Here is a 24161-nt window from a genome sequence, read left to right on the forward strand (position 1 = left end):
TCTCTAAGCAGTAAAATACCGGGGAAAGTTTTCATACTGTACAACCAAAGCACAACACAGTCTTTGATACAAAATCACTTTATTTGTTACATACATTTGGCAGAAACTTTCTGATTTGATATGTGGACGTAATCAACTGAGAAAACTGAGCAGGTAAAGCTGTGGCTCTGCCTGAGACATCACATACTCTGTACCGTGTAAATAAACAGTAAAAACAAGGAACATTGCAGCTCTATAAAAAAAGGAATTAAATCCCTCATGATCAACCTCCTTTACGACTGCACATAATTCTTAAAGAAAAAAATAATATTGCAACAGAAAACTGTTGTTGCCTGCAGTTATCAGAGATATCGACAGTGCAGCAAAGAGTGGGATGTGTAAATGGCTATATGTGTTCCTCTTTTGTTGCCCAACAGTCCAAAAACCAGAAGAATTAAATTGACAGTGATATGAAACTGACACAGCAAATCTTCACATTTAAGAAGCTGATATGGAGCCCTGAACTGACAAGAGGCAGCAAAAGGTCATTAGACCTGTCAAACATTGTTTATTAAAATAAAATAATGAAAATGGAACGTAAAAGGAAACTAGAATGTGTGTTTCCTGACCAAGAAGAATAAGCCCAAAGAGAACAATTCACAGTAAAAGCTTCATACTTTTTCTTTAAACTCCAATCAGCTGGTAAAATGTGAATGAGGGTCTTTAATTAACAATATTATTTACTGATATAATGGTTGTATTTTGGACTCATCTGATAGACATTTATTGCCTTTGGTCGGTTTTTTGTGCTTAATAAGCTGGAACCTGAAATTTAGGAGTTATCGTAATCGAGTAATCACTTAGTAAGCACTTAGTAATCATTTCAACACTAGTAGTAAAGGCAGCAGCAAGTGACTTTTCTTACATTTCGATTTTACATTGGAGATTTAGCCCTTCAAAACTCTTCTTTGGAGGCAGAAATGATCTCTTTCAGTTAAACCTCTGTGGGTGGAGATACAAAACCAATATTTTTTTGACAGAATGTCACTAAACCTAATGAAAAAGCCAAGAGATGCGAGACTGGCGGTCTGCTACTACTAAAAGTTCAGATTGGCCATGTTATAGGTAAAGTAGTTGCAGTAGCTAGCCTGCCAGCTTGTAAAATTGTGACTGCATGGAAATGGAAATAATTTTGGTTATATACTTATTTATATTATGACCAGAGTTTGGTCTTTGCAATTCACAACCTGGCTCTGTGGCTCTGCCATCTGAAGTGTGACTGAACGGTTCAGATGATTTCTGCCTCTAAGAAATATTTGTAGAAGTAAGTCCTTCCTCTGTCCCTTTGTTTTCCCTCTGTGGCACTTAAGACATCACCAACATTTTGTAATGTGTGACGTACCATAACTGTATTAACATGATCTGTACCCTGTATCTCCAAACCTAGTATATCCAATATTTTAGGTTATCAGACTGTAATTAAAAGTTAATTTTCTTGCAAAAAGTAGGCTAACTGTCTTGTTTAAATTCACAAACACACAGCTGAGCCTCTGCATAAGCTACCTTTTTTTTATAATTTCCTCAACCTTTGGCCTGTTTGCGGATTCAAGGTCACTGATGGTAGGTTGGTGAGGTGGTTGTGGTCTTTAGGCTCTCTTCATGCCACGTGCCATGAGGCAGGCAAACACTGTCATCACCATCTTGGGTTTGACCTCCACCAGGTCCTCAGGCAGCGCGTACACCCTGGCGCCGATCTTCCTTGCCATAGAGATGGCGTACCTAGCAACACAGTGATGACAGTGAGCATGTAACAATGAAAAGAACAGTTTCAGTTCTGGGGTTTTCTTGAACACTAATTGGATGTTACTTCTGAATGTGGAGTCAAAGCAAGAAGATGCAGTAGTCTTTGTAAGAAATGTGGTAAAGTGGCAGTCAGACAAAGATTTCCCAGTAGAAAGGGGTTCTTTGCGCATCTTCCACAAATATGCATATGACTGAGGTACTTCTCAGGTCAGACACACCACATTACAGATGAGAACAGACTGAAGCATGTGATTGATTTGCAGCCTTTAACAGTGAAAACAGACCAACATTTCAACAATACTCTGTCTTCATCAGAGTCAAAGAGGACAAAGGCAAAAGGCAAACACATAGTCAACCTAAGATAGTGTACATTTGTCATTGGATAGAAGATGAAACAAGAATTCAACCGTATTGGACAATAGATATACAGTAGGGGCTGGGATTAAGAGCCAATGTCCAGGTGCTACACATACATTAAAACAAGACAGAAAAAGAAGAATACACTTCTATCTTTGAGTTACATGAAACCAAGCACAAAATGTGCATGTTCTGCAGCAACAATATATCATGAATTAGAGTAAGCATGACAACTTTAGCTCTTCATTGAGGCCAAAGGGTTCAACTGTGTATGAACCCAATATGCTTCTCTGTGAAGCAGTGAGTTAACTATATCACCACCTTTAGGTGAGGGGGACTTTTTTCTATTCCCAAGAACTTTAATGAGGCAGTAAAGCCATGGTTAGAGGAATGTTGTGCCATAGCATATTCCATATTCTGAGTCTGCAGTCTCTTTCAAACTGTGAGAGCTTTTAAAGGTCACTATGGGAGGTACAAAGCTGATATTATTTAGAGATGGATCATTTTTGAGGATATTCCAATGACTGAGGATAATTAGCTTCACTTTACCTGCCAATGGAGAATATTCAGTGGAGAAGATAATCTTTGTGGTGATAGTGGTTTTAGTTTTCTTAGCTAAAAGGGATTCCCTATCAGTGTGAGGGACTCTCTGATAGGCCAAAGAAATATATTCTTTAGGGTATCCCCTTTGCTGGAAGTGTTCTCTCATTTCAGCAGCTTTAGATTGAACCTCTAGTAGTACTACAGCTCTGTTTAAAAGTTAAAGATGAGGTGAGGTAAATTATAAGAATTTGTTAAAAATAAATCTGTACGTACTTTGCATTGTTTAGTTTCTCCTCTTCAGTCAGATCTTCTGTCTTCAGCAGATCGTACCGGATTGATCCGGGCTGGATGGCATCGATCAGGTCCAGGACCGGCATACTGCTACTGATGGACCCGTCCTACACACACACACATACACACACACAAAGAGTGGAATGTCTGCAACAAGGAAGCCAAAACTGCACAACTGAACCTCCATCAACACAGTACAGCTATAATACTTCAGGGGGCGCCTTTTACTGTGAATACAGGTTTCAAGTCTGATAAGCATCACTGATGTACTATACAGTCAAAGAAATACCTACATGTCTATAAATAAATTCTAAATTTGGCAAAATGTGAATCTGCAGCAGAGCATCACAAAAACTCAGACACTGTACATTATCTTTATTTGTACAAATTAAATTATGGTGTGAAAACTAAACTGCCCCCTACACAGAATCAGGCATTTTGTGAGATACGTATATTCGCTTTCTTACTGAGCGTTAGATGATGAGATTGATTCCACTCTCATGTCTGTACGATAAATATGAAGCTACACAAAACCCCCTTAAAATGACAAATTGCTATATTTACACTTAAGAGTTTTTTTTACTTCTACCTTTGGACAGAATCAGGCCAGCTGTTTCCTTTTGTTTCCAGGCTTTATGCTAAGCTAAGCTAGCTAGCTAGCTGTCACTTTATATCTACCATACAGACATGATAGTGGTATCCAGTTTCTCATCTAACTCTCAGCAAATTTCCCAAAATGTCAAACTTTTCCTTTAAAGAGAAAACTGGACTCTTTGACAAAGGCTGAACTCATTCCACCTCCATTTACACAAACAAAGTGAATCGCAATATTTCTATAGGATTGCTGGAAAATAATTAGTCTTATGCCATGCTAATAAGGCAGCATGATAACATTAATCATTCTTAACTTTGACTCCAATAAATAAATCTATGCCTTAGTGTAAGTCTGTTTTGTGCAAAGCCTTAACAAATAAACCAAACTTTTCAAATGCAACAGTGTTTAACACATACAAAAACATGTCTTAACACAATAGAGGTCCTAGAACACTGCGTAAATACAGTATAAGATAAAAATGATGATTTGAACCAGAATATCTGATGTGATATACAGGAATAATAAGCTACCTGACAGTTTTTGATATTGTTCAGTGTTGTGGTTTGATACATAACACCAAGCCTGACTAGTAGTGGCCAGTTTTCTGACAATATCTTACATAATTTCTGGGTAACTTAATCCTTCAACCATAACATCGATCATGACTCTACACTCTAAAGTGTAGTCCCTCAGAAAGTTTTAAATGTATTTCTGTGCGTTGTGGAGGAATCAGTTACCTTAAAGCTGGAGATAGTGGATTTGCCCGCTTGTGTGAGCATGTCATTGACCCAGGCCACGATGGTGTCATCAGTCACTTTCTGCCCGTCACCCAGGTCCTCCAGGATGTTCAGGGTGTACCTGAGGGAACAGACAGCATTCAGTCCTGTGTGTGCAACATGTGGGTATTTGGATTGGATTGGGGGGTGTTTGGACTCATGACCTCAGTATTTCTAAAATCCTGGCTACTGTCCAGGAGTACTGTTGCACAACTCAGTGGTTCTCAACCATTTTGGATCATTAAAAGATAGTGATGCCCACTGATTAGACATGCTCCAACTGGCTGGGAAAAATCCTGGAATACTTGAATTTCAAGGGGCAGTAAGAACAACTTTTTCTTTTGCTTCTTATCAAATGTGACTTTACCAACTTTGCAAGCCATGGTATGTCACAGAGATATAACAAAAAATCTATCTTTTAAGTAGTGAATACTCACTGCCTTAAGGCTTGCAATGTGGCTCTAAAAAGATGTAGCTTGCTCCTTCGTTACAATAGATTGCAACGGTAACACAGAGACATGGCAAAAACAAATGGAGCCAGGGATCGAACTGCAGATTTGGATTAGTGGATGACCCGCTCTACCTCCTGAGCCACAGTTGCCCCAAAGTCTGGAAACATCCATGAAAACTTAGGAGCAGAAAAAATAACTCCTGCGGCATAAACCACATCTCTGCCTTTGATCTGTATGTACAGCATGTTCCAAACACTCCCTAACAGAGGATACACTGCCTCACTATCACCCTCTCCTAATCGTAGCTCTGAAGCACCATTGGAGGAAGAGTCTTCAGAATACATAATGGCCAAATACAACAATTGTTTGGAACATATGGATCATTTTTATATATTTTGACATGTTTCCATTAGAATCCATTACAACTGCTGTAAATCCAAGATGACAGCTGCAGCTGTCCAACATGAAGGACAAATATAGAAACTTTGGTGTTTCAATGGAGTTCCATCATTGAAGATGGAGGTCTGTGTTGGAGACTGATGGAGAGGGACAGAACTTCTATGAAAGGTAATAAAGGTTGTGAATGACTTACCTCCTCATGAGCTGCCAGAGCAGAGCAAGGGTGAGGGTTCGATTCCCTGCGTTCAGGTCCTGACCTGCGATGCCAACCAGAGAGAATTTGGCCTCCTTCTTGCCCAACTCCACTGCATAGTTACAGTTCTCCAGCTGGAAAAGACAGAACAAATGTGTTATATTTTAGATCACTTGGCTGGTTACAGTTGAGTTGATTGTCTAAGAGTTGTGGTCTGACTGTTTTGGAGGGTACATGTGTTCACTTTTGACAGAGTGGGGCTAGCAGTTTCCTCCTACTTTTAGTTTTCGTGCTGAGTTTGGCTAAACACGTCCTGGACTGAAGACAGAGATGAAATTGACAATTGGTCAGCTGCACGGAAGTGAACAATGGCCAAGGTTTGAAAGCCAAGGTTTAAGCTCTCTTTTTCAACTTGTCACACAATTCGATCACTTTTAATGTGAACAACACTATTTTGCACTCGGTTTTGCATTTCCCAACAGGTTGGACACCTCGCTTATGAGTGAAATGGCTGTGGCTCGTTTTGGTACAAAATTCTAAATGTGTTATATTTGCTCCAGCAAAGACAACTAAGGTTTTCCCCAACAGTATTTCAATTGTTCTTGACTTCCAATGATTAATCTGCGATCATGACTATCTTGAACTTTGATTAGCTGTCATACCTTCTTCATGTTGCTGCCCAGTTTAGGGTAGGGAGGCTTGTTGACTCTGTCCCAGTCAACTGGCACCTTGATCTTCTCATACAACTGGAAGATCACTAGGGCGTCATCAATGTCTCTGTAACACACACACACACACACACATAAACTTACTTTAAATTACCATACATGTCTTTTTGGCGTTATCTAGTGTCCCTTGATTTATTGTTACCTAGCTACATGTGGGTATCGGTCGTTAGATCCCTCTCACACTGTATGTCAAAAAATACATAGTGTATTTTCACCTTAAAAATACAACCTTTGTTGTGTAAACCTGTAATGTTCATTAGGCCACAAATAATACAAAAAGTCTTACACAAAATACTGATGATTTAGCTGTTCTTACAGCATTACCAGTAATGAACATGTAAAGTTTGTCCTGAGGGTGGTACAAGACAAAAACACCCTAACAACATTTAAAAGAATGGCTTGACATTTTGGGAAATACATTTATTCACTGTCTTGCCGAGTCAGATGAGAAGATTGATACCACATGAGAGTGGTATCAATCTTCTCATCTGACTTATGGCAAGAAAGTGAATAAGTGTATATCCCAGAAAGTCAAATTATTTCTTTAATGTTTTTAGGTTATTATGTAGCGTACATCACATGATTTTTTTTCTCTTGCACCACCCTCAGGACAAACTTTACATTTTTAGCCCCACTACTGGTAAGACTCTAAGAATAACTAAATCATTAGTATGTTGTTTTTGTGTGTGCAGAGAAAAACTACGATTAACTATGTTTTCAATAGCAGGCAGTAACTATTGTACATGGTCTTGCAGGAACATGTGATGTTGACTCAATTCAGTTTGTTGCATTACTACTCTACACACAGAACCTTGTAATGATGAAAGCTAAATCATTACTGGGCGTTAACCTGAGCAGAGGGATAAGTGAAAGAATTAAAAGCAGGATGCACAGCCTCTCTGACAGTCTGAAGCTGTACATTGAGGATGTAGTTACTCATGTTGATTAAGTGGAAAGCTCCCAGATGAGAAATGTGAGGCAGATAAATAAAGGGTAAAGAAAAAGGAGAGCAGTGAGTTTTCTTACGCGTAGAGGTGATTGACACGAGGGTTGACCCCCAGCGAGTTCATCCAGTTCCTGAAGGTACGCTCCTCCCTAGTTTCACCTGGAGGAAAACATCAGTGCGCTGATTAAAAAACACTAGCAGGAAATACTGCAGCAGTGTGTAGGGGTGTAACAGCATCTGTGACAAAAAACTCTCTAATTGGATTCAGACTGGAAATAGGTGGGCCTACACAGTTGGAAATTGTATAGACTGCCAACAAAATATACAAAATAACATTTAAATTAATCAAATAATAAAACATTGTATTTGAGTGTCACCATCAGAAAAAATAAAGTCTAAACTGAGTCTCAATAAAAGCTGTGAAACTGTTAATAGTCTAAGTGGAAATAGAACAAGCAGCAGGAAAATACAAAAAAGGGTGTGTGATAAAAATACAGTTGGTTTTAAGTAAAGATAGTGATAAAAATCTAAAAAAAAAAAAAAAAAAAAAGCTCTCTTGGTCATTTTGTGCATATTTTGGAACAGGTTGGACTTGTGCAGTGCAACTTGTTTTTTGTTGTTATTTGTTTATATTTTGGCAAAGTCTGAATCCGATAACTGTGAGCCAAGGGCTCCATTTACACCTTGTATTAACATGTGCATCTGTATTTGGATACATTATCTGGATAATGACATCAGATCCATGGTTCTTTGCATGTACACCTGGTATTAATTGTCATGGAGAACACTGATCAATGGTCAACTCATCAGTGAAGAAAGTGGCCAGGAGCCTTTGATGTCTTATGCTGAGACACTTGGCCAAGTGGAGAACAGAAACTTTATTAATCACAGTTGTCTGTGCATGATGCCAGCTCTAATACTCTGATGAGGTGGTCACAGGTAGTCACCCTTTAAACCCCTGCAGATCATACCATAAAAACTATACGCCCAGAAATGGTCAAATTCAATGCATCTACTGTATGCAAAGTTTAGCCTATCGGCTCATTAGTTTCTAAACAGGAAAATGTTTTTACAGTGTCTCTCTCTATAAGATTTACTGCTATCTCTACTGTGACCTTGAGGCCCATGCTTGACCCAATGTAACCCAATTTGAAACCCTTATAGTTAGAATTTTCCATAACATTAATAATCACTCCAATTATCTTGATTCTATCTATGGTTGGATCTCGATATGCAGATTAGCTAGGCGGGGCTGGTGAACTGCATTTACACCTTGCATTAGCATGCGTTTTCCCTTATCCAGATAAGCTATCTGGATACAGATACCATGTTAATACCAGGTGTGAGTAATAATAAATAAATCTGAAGTTATAAGGAGTGTCAGAGGGCACAGGCTTGAATCTCTGGACTGGAAAGAGAACAAGAACCTTTTAGAGGCTCTAAAATTCACCTTCAATAGAGCTCCAGTCGATATCCTGGTTCTCTGGTTTCTTCAGAGCTGGGTACTTGTTGAAAAGATTGGCAACAAAAGCCAAATTGAGTTTAGGATTGCCACGGATGACATCTGTGGGCATGACAAACTGTCTGCATCCGAGCCGGTCAGCCTGGTCCAGCATGCACTCTGCCCGCCTCAGGTCTTCTTTCTCCTGCAGAGAGGGACGGACAAGGACAATGTCAAAATGTGTGAAGCTGAGAAATCTGACTTCAGTGTTTATATTAATGTTGGCTGAAGTGGACATTACCACTTGAGATAGGTTACTTCTATGACAATACACATCCTGGCCTTGGAATAATTTACAAGACAAATTTCATTTGGAAACACTGCCCTCACTCTTCTGTCAGGTTCTATGTGATTGTTCTATAAGTAAATGTTGTGAATGTGAGACTGTAATCTACTCTACACTGCCATGTTGGCCAGTTTTTAGTCATCATACAAAACAAGATCTAACAACTAACAGGTGTAATCACAAAATGAGATCTTTGTGGCAACTTTGCAGACTTCTTTTGAAAACGTGGTTCTTGTACACAATTAGCTTCTTTTAAACTTAATTTGTTGATATGATCACCAAGTATCACATGGTGATTCTTAATGATGACACAGAATGTGAGGTGCTAACAGAGACAGCTCACACACACTAACCCTAACCCAACAACACTGAGCACAAAGCCATGCTTAAACTACTTACCAAACTTACTTCAGTAAACCGGATTTGTAGGACTCTGGATGCAACACTATTCAACAGTAATATTAATATGTTCTGTACATCATCACTGAACCTTATTGTAAAACTTCCTCTCACCAACCTCTCATCAATATAATGCAGATGCTCTTATTTTGAAGCTGGAAATCTATTTTTCCTGCCCGTATTAACTCTGGTTCTTTACCTTTATTACATTTACTGGCTGTTTGTAATGTTGATGATCAAAGAAATAATGTTTCTAATATACATTTAGACTATATCCTTACAATTCATATTCATACACTTGTAGTTAGTACCTCCAAATAAGAGCGAAACGACAAGTAAAGTTAATTGCATTTATAGCCCAAAATCAATCATGACAAACTTGCCTCTGAGGGCCTCCATCCTGAGGGCCTTGAATAAATGTAAATTATTTAACAGCTACATTGCCAGCCATAAGGTGAGAGCAACAGGGATGAGAGAGAGAGAGAGAGAGAGAGAGAGAGAGAGAGAGAGAGAGAGAGAGAGAGAGAGAGAGAGAGAGAGAGAGAGATGGGGAGTGACATGTAACAAACGTCTCTGGCTAGATTTGAACTGAAGATGATGATTGGCAGCTTAACCCCTACACCACCAGGGTACATTCTGACTGATTTCTCCATGAATTCACACTTGATTCTCTTACCCTGAGTCCTGACATGTCGATGGTGATGGGGGGGATTCCCTCTTCATCACCTTTGGGCGCCACCTGGTTCAGGAGGTTGTAGTAGGCTTTGGAGTCCTGGAACATACACAAACAGTTTGGGAATATTATCACAAATGGAAACAGCTGCAGACTGAAGTGATTTGGCTTTTAACACAATAAATAATGAAGCCAGATTTCAAGCAAATGAATGTGACCTGCTGTGATTTTATATACAATTGAGTACATTCATAAGCAACAACCAATGAAGAGTTCAATTTGATGGTGATCTGTATCTAGAATTTACCATTATTAAACAAATGTTGTTTTTTAATCAATAATTACACTAGAACAAATAGAGATTTGACTCTGAATCATAGTTATAATTGTAAATATAAATAAAAAATCTAAATGGGACAACAGATAAATGCATGTACCTAAAACGTTAAATGTTAAAAAAGACATTTAAAAGCTTCAACATTTTTTGTACTTTAGAAAATATAGCATAGACAGAAATTGTTCAAAAGAAGACCAAGTTTTACAAAAAGCTGCATATAGTATCCAGCATTAATTAATAAATAATTGGTTAAAACATGCAAATAAAACATTTTATCAAACCTTGCAATACTGACAGGTTGCCATCTGATAGTTTAAAGATTTCTCTCTTTTTTTTGTCAAAATAGTTGACTTTAGAGACAGACAGGAAAATGGAGAGAGAGTGAGTTATGAAATACAACAAAAGTCTGTGGCTGGAATTGAACTTTGACTACTAGGTCACACAGAAGCCATTTAATATTTTTTATTAAAGCCAAATATCAACTGACGGATCAGTTTAAGCCTCATGTATGTGTGTCTGTGTGTGTGTGATCACCTTGATGTCGGAGCTGAAGTTGTTGACTTTGGGAGCACCGGCTTGCTCCAGGTGATAGTTGGCCCAACGCAGCAGCAGCTCCTCTGGGGAAAGTTTCATCAGGTCCTCCAGACTCTCTCCATCACGCAGCAGTGCGATCAGAGCTACACACACATACAAATACAAATATTTATAAAAGCAACATGACGCGCTGGATTCTTCTGTCCAAAAACGCTTGTCAAAGCTCAAAGGTCATGACTGAGTGAGATTTAAAATAATAGTCTGCAACATTTTCATATAAATAAATAGCTGTTTTGCTACTATTAAACAAATGAGGTAGTACATGTTAGTGAGCTTTAGAGGTGCTGGTAGGTGGATTCTGGTACATTTGGAAAGAGCCAGGCAAGCCCTTTCCCCGTTTCCAGTCTTTATGCTCATGCTTTATGCTAAGCTAAGCTAACCCGTTTCTGGCAGTAGCTTCATATTTAACGTATAGACATGAGAGTGGTATCAATCATCTCATCTAACCCTCAGCAAGAAAGCAAATAATTATATTTCCAAAAATGTCAAACTATTCCTTTAAACTTATGAGGTTGTAGACAGTGTTGTACTGGTTTACATTATGTTGAGGGGTGTTTCTATTATTCTGTCACCCTTGAAATATGTGAATAAAACCTCTTTATTTTAGGTATGATTGATTCACAGTGGAATCAATATGAATACACACAAAAACACACACACCTTCGTTCCTGCTGAGCTCGATGTCGGCAAACAGTCCAATCTTGATGACCTGCCACAGCAGACCCAGCACCAGGTGCTGCCTGCCCTCCTTCAGGTCTTCAGCTCCAATGTTCACCACGTGGCAGCCAATGGCTGACGCAGAGTTCAAAGCCAGGTTCAGGTTCTCCTGTTAGAATAAATGGCGCAACACAGGATGTAAAGATCAGTCATATATATGATCGAACTGAAAACAAGAATCTGATCCTGCTCAGCAGACACTTCCTGTCTCACCTGAATGGTGAAGGGTGTGAGCTTTTTCTTGTTGATGGTTCTCTCATCGATGGTGTCAGGGACAGAGAGGTTGATCATCTTACTAAAAAGAAGAAAAATGAAAAATTCAGGTTAACAACCACAACATTGGAACACTTTCATACTTAAGCACAACCTAAAAACTACTTGAAAGGAATAGTTCAACATTTTGGGAAATCCTCTCATTCACTTTCTCTCTGAGAGATAGATGAGAACATTGATACTCACATCTGTATGGAGAATGGTACTGATCTTCTCACCTAACTCTCAGCAAGGAAGTAAATCAGCAAATTACCCAAAATATCAAACTATTTCTTTAGATTTGGGAATTTTGGGGTGCTACTGGGTGCTGTCACAAAATGAGACAGTATCCTCTAAAAGTAGAGAGTACCAGAGAATGATGCCGTCTCCCATTCCGGTGAACAGGTCGTTGCTGTTTGGGTCCATCGGCAGAACATGTTTACAGTCTGCATCCTTCTCTAGAGCTTTATTGATCCAGTTTACAAAGGCCACCTTCTCCTCCTCTGTTGGCAGAAGAAATCCCTTGTTAGATATCAGCAGCTTTCAATCTTTTCACATCAAAAAGTCTTCTTACAAAACCCTGATGTAGGTGTAAATATGTTGAACTTGAACTTGAATCTGCTTATCAGCTCCTCTAAAGCTCACTAATTAACAGGTTATATCTTGTTTGTTTTAGCTTTAGAGGTGCATGGTAGGTGTTTCCCCTGTTTCCAGTCTTTGTGCTAAGTAGGCTGCAGCTAACGATTGCTTTCTTAATTAGTGAATCTGCTGTTTATTTTCTTGATTAATCATTTTATCTATAAAATGTCAGAAAATAATGAAAAATGCCTGGTATCATTTCATGGTGACGTCTTCAAATATCTTCTTTTGTCTGATCTACAGTCCAAAACCCAAAGATAACTTTTAGTTTTTCTTAAAATGACTAAATGATTTTTCAATTATCAAAATAGTTGGCGCTAAATTTCCTGTTGATCGACTAATCATCTAATTGACTAATTGTTGCAGTTCTGATGCTAAGTTAAGCTAACCAGTTGCTAGCAGTAGCTTCATATTTATTATACAGACAAGAGCGGTCTTCTTTTCTAACTCTAACCAAGAACAACAAGTGTATTTCCCAAAACGTCAATTATTACATTAATATTCATATTTTCTATTGATTTGTGGACATTTTCTGGTTTGAAACCCTGACCCTTTGTCACTGCTGTCTTTTTATTTGATCACTTAATTTATTACATTATCTAATCTAATCTAATCTAATCTAATCTAATCTAATCTAATCTAATTTTATCTAATCTGATCTAACCCAATTCTACTGGGATAAAATCAAAATCAAAGGTCAGATGAAGTCTAAATAACTTTATTTATCTAATCTAATCTATCTATACCAGTTGCAATCTAATGTGATCTAATCAAATCTAGTCTAATATGGTGCTAATGCTAATGTTAATCTAAACTTATCTCATCTCATCTAGTTTGATTCTAATGTAATATAGTGTAATTTGTTTCTTATCTAATTTGGCTGAAGTCAAATTTAGTCACACACACACCCATTAGTTGTTGTTTTTATCAGTTATTGATCGTGTGTGTGCGTGTACTGACCTGAGTAGGAGTGCTGAGTACCGGACTGCTCTGAGGTTCCTGCCACATTACAGATTCCCTCCTTCTTATTGATTGCTTTCCTGAAGGTCTTTGCCACCTCAGTGCTCTTCAGACCATGGACGATCTGAAGGTGGATATGGGGTAATTAGGAATATAAATAATTCCAGTCAAATACAGTTCAGAAAAGAAAATATTCTGTCTTTGCTTTAGATGAAAAAGACACATCAAATATGTTATATGTTAAATATATCAATATGGCACATTCAGACAAACACTGTATATGTACTGCTTTATGCTGTACATTTGACTGTGTGACCTTTGACTTGTGAACTCACCTGAGTAAACTCGTCAAAGGTGAGCTGGTCGCCAGTCTTGGTAAACTCCTGGACAATCTCTCGGATCCTGTACCCCGGCAGTGCCAGGTTGGCGGCCCTGAAGAGCCCGTTGAGCTCGTCTTTGCTGATATAGCCATTGTTGTCCACATCTGGAAGAAAAAGATTGGAAGAGTCAGAGGTCACACATGGTGAAGAGAAAGTGTAACTTTAATACCCTTTTCATGCTTGTGTATGATGGGTTATATGCTTTTGAATAATTTTTTTCTGCTAATTATGGGGTAATTTTAGCCTTCAGTCTTTGGTTGACCTGGTCATAACCCACAGACATATGCATCCGGTGACGATGGGTCACTATAGACAATGGGCCTCATGCAAGAACCACTAATATGAACAGATCTATTCTTAAGTGGCATGTACAATTTAAGAGAACTTGTCACTTTTAACAGTTTTCTTGTACTTTTTATTTTATGATTTTATTGGTATATTTTGGCAACTTATACAGTCCAGTAGAGAGGAAACTATCTTACTCAGGGTTTTATTCCGGTGGCTTTAGAAAGCTTCTCACATCTAACTTCATGTCAAACCACTCCCTTTCTATTCTGTCTCACTGCAGTGCTGCTCTGGTGATACGTTATTGGCAGATGTTTTCATATTTTCTAATTGTTTCAGGCCCACCAGTATGACGCTGATAAATGTTTTTTGTTTTCATCTTTCGATTTTTAACAGCAGCACAGGTTGATTTGGAAGTTTGGGGTCGCTGATTATCTAACGATGAAATCTCCCGAACAAAGATTGTTGAATCTCACTTAGAAGCCTAACAGAAAAAAGTATGAGAATTTTAGGAGAAGAAAAGGAAAATGTTTGTACAGAGTGTATGTTGTGCACCCGCTTGTGTAGGTGCATATTACTGTCCTGATAATGTGCCCTTAAAATATTAGGTGAAACACTGCGCCATTGACTTTAGACCAGGTTTTTGTTGGTCAATGGCTCAGTCGCTCTCTGCTGCCTCAGGGTAGCAATGCGCCAACAATCCGCCTGACCACACCTTACTTTTAGACCAACACGCCCATGGGTGCACTGATGGGCGCAAGTGCCATTGCTATTTTAACAACGTGGGCGCTGGATGGGAAAATGACAACTGCGTCGGTCTTAAAATAGCAAAGAGACTTGCACTGCGCTTAGCGCCGCTCTGCACCGGGCGTAAGATTGGGCCCTATATCTCCTTACTGGGGCTTATTTTCAGTTACACAATGTTTTTCCTCATCGAGTCTGGATATATCATACCAGTGTGCAAGGACCATTTGGACTAGCTGGAGTCAGTTATGTTATGTGGATGCAGCCGCAAGTCACTTGGAACACAGTTGCTGTTGTTCTGTATTCAGAGTGGGCAAAGTCTGATATAATATTCTGTCAGAAAACACAGTCTAGTTTACCAAAACACTGCAAAGTTTGTTGCCACCTGTCCGACTGCAGTGCCTATCTCTCGGCTGCCCCTGTTACAGCTCCCATGGTAACTTCCTCCTCCTTACTCAGTTTTGTATGATTCCACGGTACTATATTCGGCCTAAGTTGTATTAGTAGCGCTACATCTCTGCCCCAACATTATATTGTAAAGCTAGTTGTTTGTTTGTGTTAGTGTTTGTTAGGAATCACGGAGACAGCGCAATTCAACAGTGCGATGTTCAGCCTTGTGACATGAAACTAGTTTTCTTTCAAATAAATCTTACAAATCTCATATTTTATAGTATTTGGTAGTATGATATTTTAGTGTCTGCTTTTCCCTATCACAAGCATAACATAGTAGACAGGAGTGTTTTGGGAGACCCACATTTTACCGTCCTTGAAGGCACCACTACAGACAATGAGAAACATTTGTAGTCTAAGCAGATCTCCAAAGTCCGCCGGACGACATGTTTTGCGTCACTCAGCAGACTTTAGCCAGTAAATGAGCGGGGAGCTCTGGTTGCAGGCAACAGGGAGGGAAGTTAAACATTGTTCATTTGCATATACTACCCACATTGTAATGATACAATGCTGGCTGAGTTTCCCTTTAATGTATGATGTGACTGATTGATCAAGTCATCTCCTGAGCTGAATCAGACAAACCCTGACACGTCTTGTCTCCTGAGCAATTTAGCTGCTGAAAACTGTTACTTAAAAATAAGTGTAATCATTTCTCTTGACGTTAGTAGTCCACTATAATGAACTGCAAGAAGCACTGATATTCCCATCCCCAATAGAAACAGCTGTCAGTTGAGTCGTCAAATTAAAAACTAATGATGATCAAGTTCTTGCTGTACTGGTTCCTCTGCTCTTAAACAGACATCGGGTAAAGTAGCACTATCTTCCTTTTTTTCAACATTGATCTTAAAACTAAAAAACAAAAATATGGGGCCTCCTGGTGGCCTAAGGATTTAGGTTGCTGATGAACCATGAACTGCAATGTTCAATTCTCCTCATCTCCTGTCATCTCTATACTCTCAACTCTACAATAAAAATGTTCAGAAATTTTGGAAAAAACAAACAAACAAACAAACAAACAAACAGACAAACAATTAAGGAACAGAGTCTGACCTGTGTTCAACCCGGGGCTGTGATTTTTGGTCATGTCAAATTATACATATTTTCCTCAGTCTGAAAATGCTCCCTTACATTGCTCGAGACAATTTCTTTTCGGTTTTTTTTTTTTTTTTTTTTTTTACCTTTTGTTAAAATGAATTAAGTTGACTTTTGTTTAGAATATTTGTTAGAAGTTTTATATTTATTACCCAAAACAAACTGTTGAAAAAGGGTCGAGGGTTGATTTGAAGACAGGGCTTTTTTATAATCAGAAATACTGCCATCTGGACCATTTATATATGCTAAAAGGAGAAAATGTGACATCTTAAAAGGACAATTTTGAAAGACGAGATCAGTCACCTTACACCTGGACAGTTAAGGCTGTTTTTAGGAGAACACCTGATGCTTCTGATTAAGCTCCCTCACCAGTCCTCCTTCACTATTCCTTCCTGTATCAAAAACATTTGAAGAAATGACAGTAATGCTGCAGGTTCCTTGGTGTCTTACCAATCTTGGCGAAAGCTTCTCTAAGTTCCTCCAGCTCCTCCGGAGAGATCGGTGTGGTGGTAGCCATGTCGGAAACCTGAATTAGCAGTGGAACCTGAAACTGACACAGAACAAAAAAAACAGCACCCTTAAATTAAAAGTCAAATCCTGATAGTACTGACCGGTCTTGCGCAGAAAAAAAGGAGGAACTTCAGAGATGTTATCTCCTGATTTTGTACTGTGATGCAAACTGCTCATAGTTCTCACTTCTGCCAGCCTACAACTTCCTGCTTCTGCTGCCTGACAGAGAAGTGTTTCTTTGTTATAGCTGTGTAGCAAGATCTGAGGACAGACTGCTCCAACATGTGATCTGTTTTCTACTTTTTTACTTATGCAGGTATTATCACATTGAAAAACCTGTAACAAGTCTTAGCTAAATGGTAACATCAGCATGCTAATATGCCCACGATGACACTGTTTAACAGGTATAATATTCACAATGGTCATCATCTGTTTAGCATGTTTGCATTGCGAAACTACAGTATTAGACAAATTAAATTCTGACCTGATGGTGGTGCTAGATGAAAAATCAGAGGATCAACAAAATTATTAGATTTCATCTTGAGGGGAACACAAATGTCTGTATTCAATTTTATGGCAGTCCATTCAGTAGATGTTATTTGTATTTACTTTAACTTTTATTTAACCAGGTTAAATCCCATTGAGGTTAGTAACCTCTTTTTCAAAGGAGTGCTGGCCAGGACGGCAGCACTACAATACAACATCAGGCACACAAATAAAACAATACTACAAAAACAAGTTTTTGTTGAGGAAATGTGAACCTCATGGTGGCGCTAGAGGAAAAGTCAGGTGATCACTGAAGTCATTAGGATTCATCCTCTGGAGACAATGAATGTCTTTACAAGATTTTATGACAGATCCTCGAATAGAGATCTTGTGGTTTATTTTTTTTGCAGTTGTCAGCATCTCCAGTCTTGCAGTGCATGCTACAGGCCAACCAATACTGGATTTTGAGCCTGATACTGATATCGATATTTGAAAAATCAGATAATAATACATCAATCCATAGTTTTTTTTTTTACATACACACACAACATGAACAAACAATCTTGATATGGACCCCTTAGATTGTACTGAGCAGAACATTTCACATCCGATTTGTCAGTGCCCTGTCATGAAGAGTGAAGCAATTCTGAGAAGTAGATAGTCACCTGACACACACAGGGCTTTTTATTTTAGTCTGTGATGATTCATGTTAAGTGTCTGTGTATGATTATATATCCTTTTTTGGCAGGGTTAAACGTGAACAGTCACACACCATGTCAGGAGGACGTTAAGAAAGACTTAGCAGGTTACACTGCAAAACCACAAAGAAGACTAACTACAAGTTTTAAGATGAGTCATTCAACTTCCTGACAAGCTGACATATAATCAGAAAAAACATGAAGACCCTGCAATAAATCCGTCCTACAGTATGTCTCTGAGAAATGACATTTATGTACTACTAATTTGCAAGAGCAACTGTGTGTTGAGAAAAATCCAGATTTTTTTTTTTGTTATCAACTTGAGGAAATGTTTCTAGCCATGCTAACAGTCTGGCTCTATGGTCTGTTTGTCCGTCCACTACTAAAATATCTTGACAACTATTCGATGGATTGCTATGAAATTTTACATAGACATTCATATTCCCCAAAGGATGAATCCTTCGGTGATTCCCTGATTTTTCCTCTAGTGCCACCAACAGGTCAAAGTTTTCACTTATGCTGTGATATATCTCAACATCTACTGGATAGATTGGCACAAACTTTGGTACAGACATTCATGGCAGCTAATGGCACACATTCAATGAACTAAGTAAAAAATAAAATACTTCTGACAGCCGCTCAGCTCCATAAATATTAACTGAATAAAAAAAAATCCACAAGCTAAAGCCAATTCCTTCCACTGACTGCAACAAGCTTGTAGCTGTTATTATGCACTTTATGCTTTTTAATATTTGTATATATTTTATTATTCTGTCCAGTGTGTTTTATTGAGATGTGTGTGAACAAGTGAGCAGCTGCTGCTAAGTACACATACTGTTTAATTGCCCCACTGGGGATAAATAACATTATTGAACTGACATGCTGAGGTAACCTCAACAGTAAATTCTGCCACCTGCAACCAAAATGCAAACACATTTATGTTGCAACTTGTCGGTTTGCTCTTTCAGAGCTTCTGCAGCTGTTTCCACATCGTAATACAGCAATGTGTGAATTCTTGCAGTGCTTTACAGAGGCAGAAAGGACAAAGGAGTCGATTAATCAGAAGTTGACTGTTTCCTGTTTGTACTTAGCACAGGAAACATTTACAGGTGGCTACATCCACTTGATATGTATGGATAAAATATAACAGATTTCAGACTTGACTAAAAATGAAATGTGTCAGACTGAAAGATCAAACCACAGGGCAGACAGCTTAGACAAAGTGTTCTTGCATGTTGAAATTACCATCATATCTCCCTTGAATCAGTTCTGTTAGCTTGAGATGTCTGTAATTTCATTGTTTATTCATTTTATTATATTATTTTCTTTTGTGCATGAGGCTTACGGTCACTTTATTCAGTAATTTGTAAGTATAATTTGCATGTGTGTCAGAATGTGTGCACATGCAACGTTCGGACAAAACAATGGGGAAGAGATTCCCTTAACTTTTTAAAACATCTTGAAACTTACTCATGTCAAATAAACATGTATTGAGGATCTTGAATTGTTAGGGGATTTAAAGGTTTTAGGGTATACTTAAGTTGTACTAAGTGTGCAAAAAAAGGGAGGATTGGGGCATAACATTAGGTTGATTTTAAGAAACCCTGAATTCATATCAAGCAGTGTGTGCATAGATTAGAGATGACTGAAGATGTTAAAAAGGGTTATTTGTCCCATTTGTGTTCACAGCTCTAAAGTCTAAATTTAGTGGGAAATGGCTGACGTGAGATGTGACTAACAGCAGCTTTGTTCTGTCTGTCGAGCAGCAGCCAGCAGATCAAAAGCAGAAATGAAACTCTGTAGCGGTAAAGCTAAATCTAAAATGGCGCTCTGAATACTTTTTCACATTTACTTCTCATCAGCTCTGTTTGAGCTAATTGTAGTCAGATGACTCATAATTATAGTCTGACATTTAAAGGGGACCTACCATGCTAATTTCCCCCTCTTTAATTTTATACTGGGACTCCACTAGAGTAGTGTTGCATGATTCACAGTTCAGAAAACATCTTATTTATTTTATACTGGCCCTTTATGCAGCCCCTCAGTTCAGCCTATGTCTCTAACAGGCAGTCTTAGCTCCTGTCTCTGTAAGGCCCCCCTCCCGCTCTGTCCTGATTGGCCAGCTTCAGGAAGCCTAGTGAGGGGCAACACCAGGCTGGTGCAAGGTAGTTCTGGGTCTGAAAAGTGAGGTCAATGTGGAAATGCCTTAAACCTGCATTCTCTCTAATGGCCATCAGGGGGTGACTCCACTGGCTCCAAAAAGAAGTCCAATTGTATAGAAGTCTATGGGGAAATGACCCTACTTCTCAGTTAATTTATTAACCCAGTAAACACTTTCCTAATGAGTTTATGGTCCCAATTGCTAGTTTCAAGTCTTCTTCAATACAACATGATGATAATTTTGTAAATTATGGTCCCACTTAATTTAAATATGACAATAAAGCACAAAGTCTATAACGGCGACAACGTTGGTTAGGTAATGTAACCATAGCGTAACCATAGATTCACAGATTAACCATAACCATAGTTAACCATAGACTGTAAATGCACTGTGCTAACCAGCCTAGCAGCTAGTGTTAGGGGTCAGCTCCACCCTCTTGTCCAAATAAGGTCACTTCTGGCTCCAAAAATCCAAGATGGCGACAGGTCCACAAAGATGTGAGTCCACAAAACAATGGGTGATGTGGCTACGTCCATTATTTTTATACAGTCTATGGGCATGTATTAGAGTCATGTTAAGTTACTGCCAATGCAGTTTCTGCTTTCCTGCTTTACAGGAAATTAAACATATACCTCCCCGAACTAATGGAACTTCATTAGCAGTGCTAAAAACCTCTGGAGATATTTGGAGAACTTTGTTGAGCGGATCAGTTAGAAATAATGCAGGGAGGAACAGTACAAGCAGAAACAGCCACAGTGATGATGATGTTTGATGAAGAGCTGCAAATGACCAGCACACCTCTAACAGGTAAACTACTTTCTATTTTACCTTGCCCTGCTGTGTATTACTTCTACATACGTTTACCTCATTATTTGACACTTTAGCCACGTTTAATATGAACAGCTGACATTGTAACATTATATATATGACAGAAAATAAGGAAAAGCAAAATAGGTCCCCTTTAAGGTGCAAGATGTCACCAAGCTGCTGCTCCACACGTGTACTATACTTTTTTTGTCCGTGACATCAAGCTGAATTTCTTCTTCTTGCAATTTTCTTTAGCAACTGGTGTTATTTCATTATTCTTACTATTATTGTTTCTACAGATTTAATTGGCTATTTTAGTAGCTGTATGCTTGGTAACATTGTAGTTTTCTTCCCTTTTATTTGAATCTTCTGGATGTTTCAGCTGAAGCAAACAATTTATCCAAATGCATCAATATCAATTTCATCTAAGCGAAAACTACACAGCATTCAAATCCTTGTGTGCCTTAAATGGAGCAAGCACAATCCAACTACTAACTACAAGATTTAGTCGTTAGATTCCCAGTGGTGATCAGTGTGTGTGTGTGTGTGGATATCAAGTTATTCCAAGTCAGAAGGCTAAAGTCCAAGTGAAGTCACAAGTCCCTGGTGGTAAAATTAAAGTCAAATTTGCAGGTCTTTTTTATTTTGTAGTAAGTAATGTACAATGTCACCAGATTCATGACTCTAATCCAAGTCATGAATCCTGCAATTGCACAATTTAAAAACAGTACATTAAAAGTCTAAGATTTACTTAAATACATATAGTATTTGTTAAATCTTCTTAATTTCACTATATAAAGTATTTCTTTATGTATTTAAGTATTATAGCTAGATAGTGTACAACAATGCATCTTGTTTTCTAATATGATTAAACTGTATGTTGGGATCTGCATAGTAACTATTAACTGTCAGATAAAGGTGGAGTAAAAAGTATATTTCCTTCTGATATGTATTGGAATAGAAGTATAAAGTAGCAGAAAATACTCAAGTAGAAGTATGAAACTATACCTACTCTAAGAACAGTACTAGAATAAATGTACTTACTAACTTTCCACTACTGGTCATAGCTGAACTTCCCTATTTCTGAGTCTGTGACGTAAAGTAAGGAACTTTGCACAGTTTGCAATGATTTGGACTTGACTTTGTGAATCAACTTACAACAGACAATAAAACAGGATTGTTGCTGAGCAGCATGGCCTTTCAGTGCAGCCACTGAGAGTATTTGCATGTGCTCATCCTCATTAGTGTGCCTCATGCTTGCGCTTAAGTTTCATCAACTATATCCAACAGCCCATCATTCTTCTTTTTAAAACAACATAAAGTATTATAGACTAGTGAAAAACTGTGGGGAGCTGATGAGTTTCTGTTCACCCTCGCTGCCTTGGAGGGATTTTTTGCAGTTGAAGTGAAGCTAACCGCAAAACTTCCTTTCTAGCTCACTGCAGTGGTTTAACTTCCTCTCCGAAAGACCTCAACTGCTCTTACATTTTCATCCATAAAAGTTTTAAATTATTTAAGTCACACAAGCAACAAGTTATGCAATGTAAACAAGACAGCTTCAAAGTTTCTGTTGTTGCTGTGTGTTGTTTTATGAAGAGGGACGACTCATGAGCAGAGAAGCAAAGACTGGCCTGAGATGAACAAAGGTCAGGGTTTTCATTAAGAAAAAGTGGACTGTGCCATAATATAAGCATCAACATGGGATTACAAACAGTTACACACTCTGTCCTCCTCTTTCACACAAACACACAGAATAAGAAATTAAAGTCCCTCTCAAGTTTCACCTCACATTGATGCCCTCAGCGAACACATGCGTGGATCAGAGGCCACCTGATCTCATTTCATTTCTTTACCTGAGAGTTGCAGTGAGGCTGGTGATCTCTGAGCGTAGAGGATTATTCGTTGTCTGTCTTGTTTCGTTACTTAGTCCCTGTGGCTGCTGTGCTGCTCACTGCTTGACAGGCAGTGACTGAGTCGGCACAGAGAGCAGGGCGACAGCACATCTATTCAAATCTACAAGGAAGGAAGTGACATGCAACCCTTCAAAAACAGGAATGAAACGTTTTCTTGTCTTTATATGGCAATGCACGATGGTCAAGGTGAACCTACGTGCTGGGTGTGATGGATTTTGTTTCAGACTGTCATGTTAGGTGTAGGTGTCATAAGAGGGTGGGTTTCATCTAGAATGCCGTCACATCCAGAACAAAGTGTAAATAGGAACAAAAATCACTTTGTCCATACACACTGAAGAAATATGATCAAGTGGTGGTTTAAAGGGTTGAGTGTTTATTTATTTACTCTGTGCTTTTGTTTATATTTGAATAAAATGCTGGTTGCCAGTGAGGAAGTGTGGTCTTTAAGTCAATAGTTTTATTTTCAAGAACACAGAGGAGAATCCTGCCCTCTGTCCATATTCAAATCCTTGAGAGTTCTCAAACTGAAAGTGTAGAAAACTACAGATATTGATGTATCTGGCTACATACTAGGCTCACATTTATGCCCCATGTTGAACACCTGGCCAAAAAAGTGAAGATCAAACACTGAAACAATAAAAGGGACAAGCACAAACTGTTGCCACAAAGATGGAAGCCCTCCATTGTCTAGCATATATTTGTATGTTGTAGCATAAAGATTTCCCTTCACTTGAACTGAGGGCCTCATCCAAACCATGAACTTGTTCACCAGTGGGTACTTCTGCATTTGTCAGGGGGTATGTGAAAACTTAACTAATTAACTGAACTAAATTTAACTAACTAAACTACAAAATGGAAATTGTGATTTGATTAAAATGATATATCCACATAATGTATTTACTATTTTGTCTAAGAGGAAAATAAACAGTCAAATAAGATTAAAGAATTGGTGTGATGCTGATCTTTATAAATTTACAATGATCAATGAACTGAAACTGGAACTAATTAACTAATAAACTAACCCATTTGTCACCACATATTGCAAATGTTAGAGGTGTGTAAAAACTAGTTAGCAAGAGAGGAGCTGTAGCGTTAGAAGTTAATCACTTGGAGTCATTTTTTTAAGAAAAAAAGTCCAAATTCTCTGATTCCAACTTCTAAAATGTGAATATTTTCTGGTGTCTTTAGTCTTCTGTGACAGTAAACTGAATATCT

The 24161-nt window shown here is 38.4% G+C and overlaps 1 protein-coding gene across 1 annotated transcript; it reads right to left on the minus strand.

Annotated features, from left to right (window-relative positions):
* Window positions 1-62: 62 nt before the first annotated feature.
* On the minus strand, window positions 63-23028 carry lcp1 (lymphocyte cytosolic protein 1 (L-plastin)). The gene is made up of 16 exons (XM_044365466.1): window positions 22887-23028; window positions 16822-16921; window positions 13756-13904; window positions 13421-13544; window positions 12192-12324; window positions 11783-11864; window positions 11513-11678; window positions 10793-10935; window positions 9925-10020; window positions 8513-8708; window positions 7143-7221; window positions 6051-6165; window positions 5389-5522; window positions 4306-4426; window positions 2956-3080; window positions 63-1758 (listed from the first exon to the last, which is right to left on the minus strand). The coding sequence occupies exons 2-16, from the start codon at window positions 16886-16888 to the stop codon at window positions 1626-1628; spliced, it is 1863 nt and encodes a 620-aa protein (XP_044221401.1). The 5' UTR covers window positions 16889-16921; window positions 22887-23028; the 3' UTR covers window positions 63-1625.
* Between the last annotated feature and the right edge of the window lie 1133 nt (window positions 23029-24161).

This window comes from Thunnus albacares, chromosome 11, assembly GCF_914725855.1.
Source record: "Thunnus albacares chromosome 11, fThuAlb1.1, whole genome shotgun sequence".
NCBI classification, from domain to species: Eukaryota; Metazoa; Chordata; class Actinopteri; order Scombriformes; family Scombridae; genus Thunnus; species Thunnus albacares.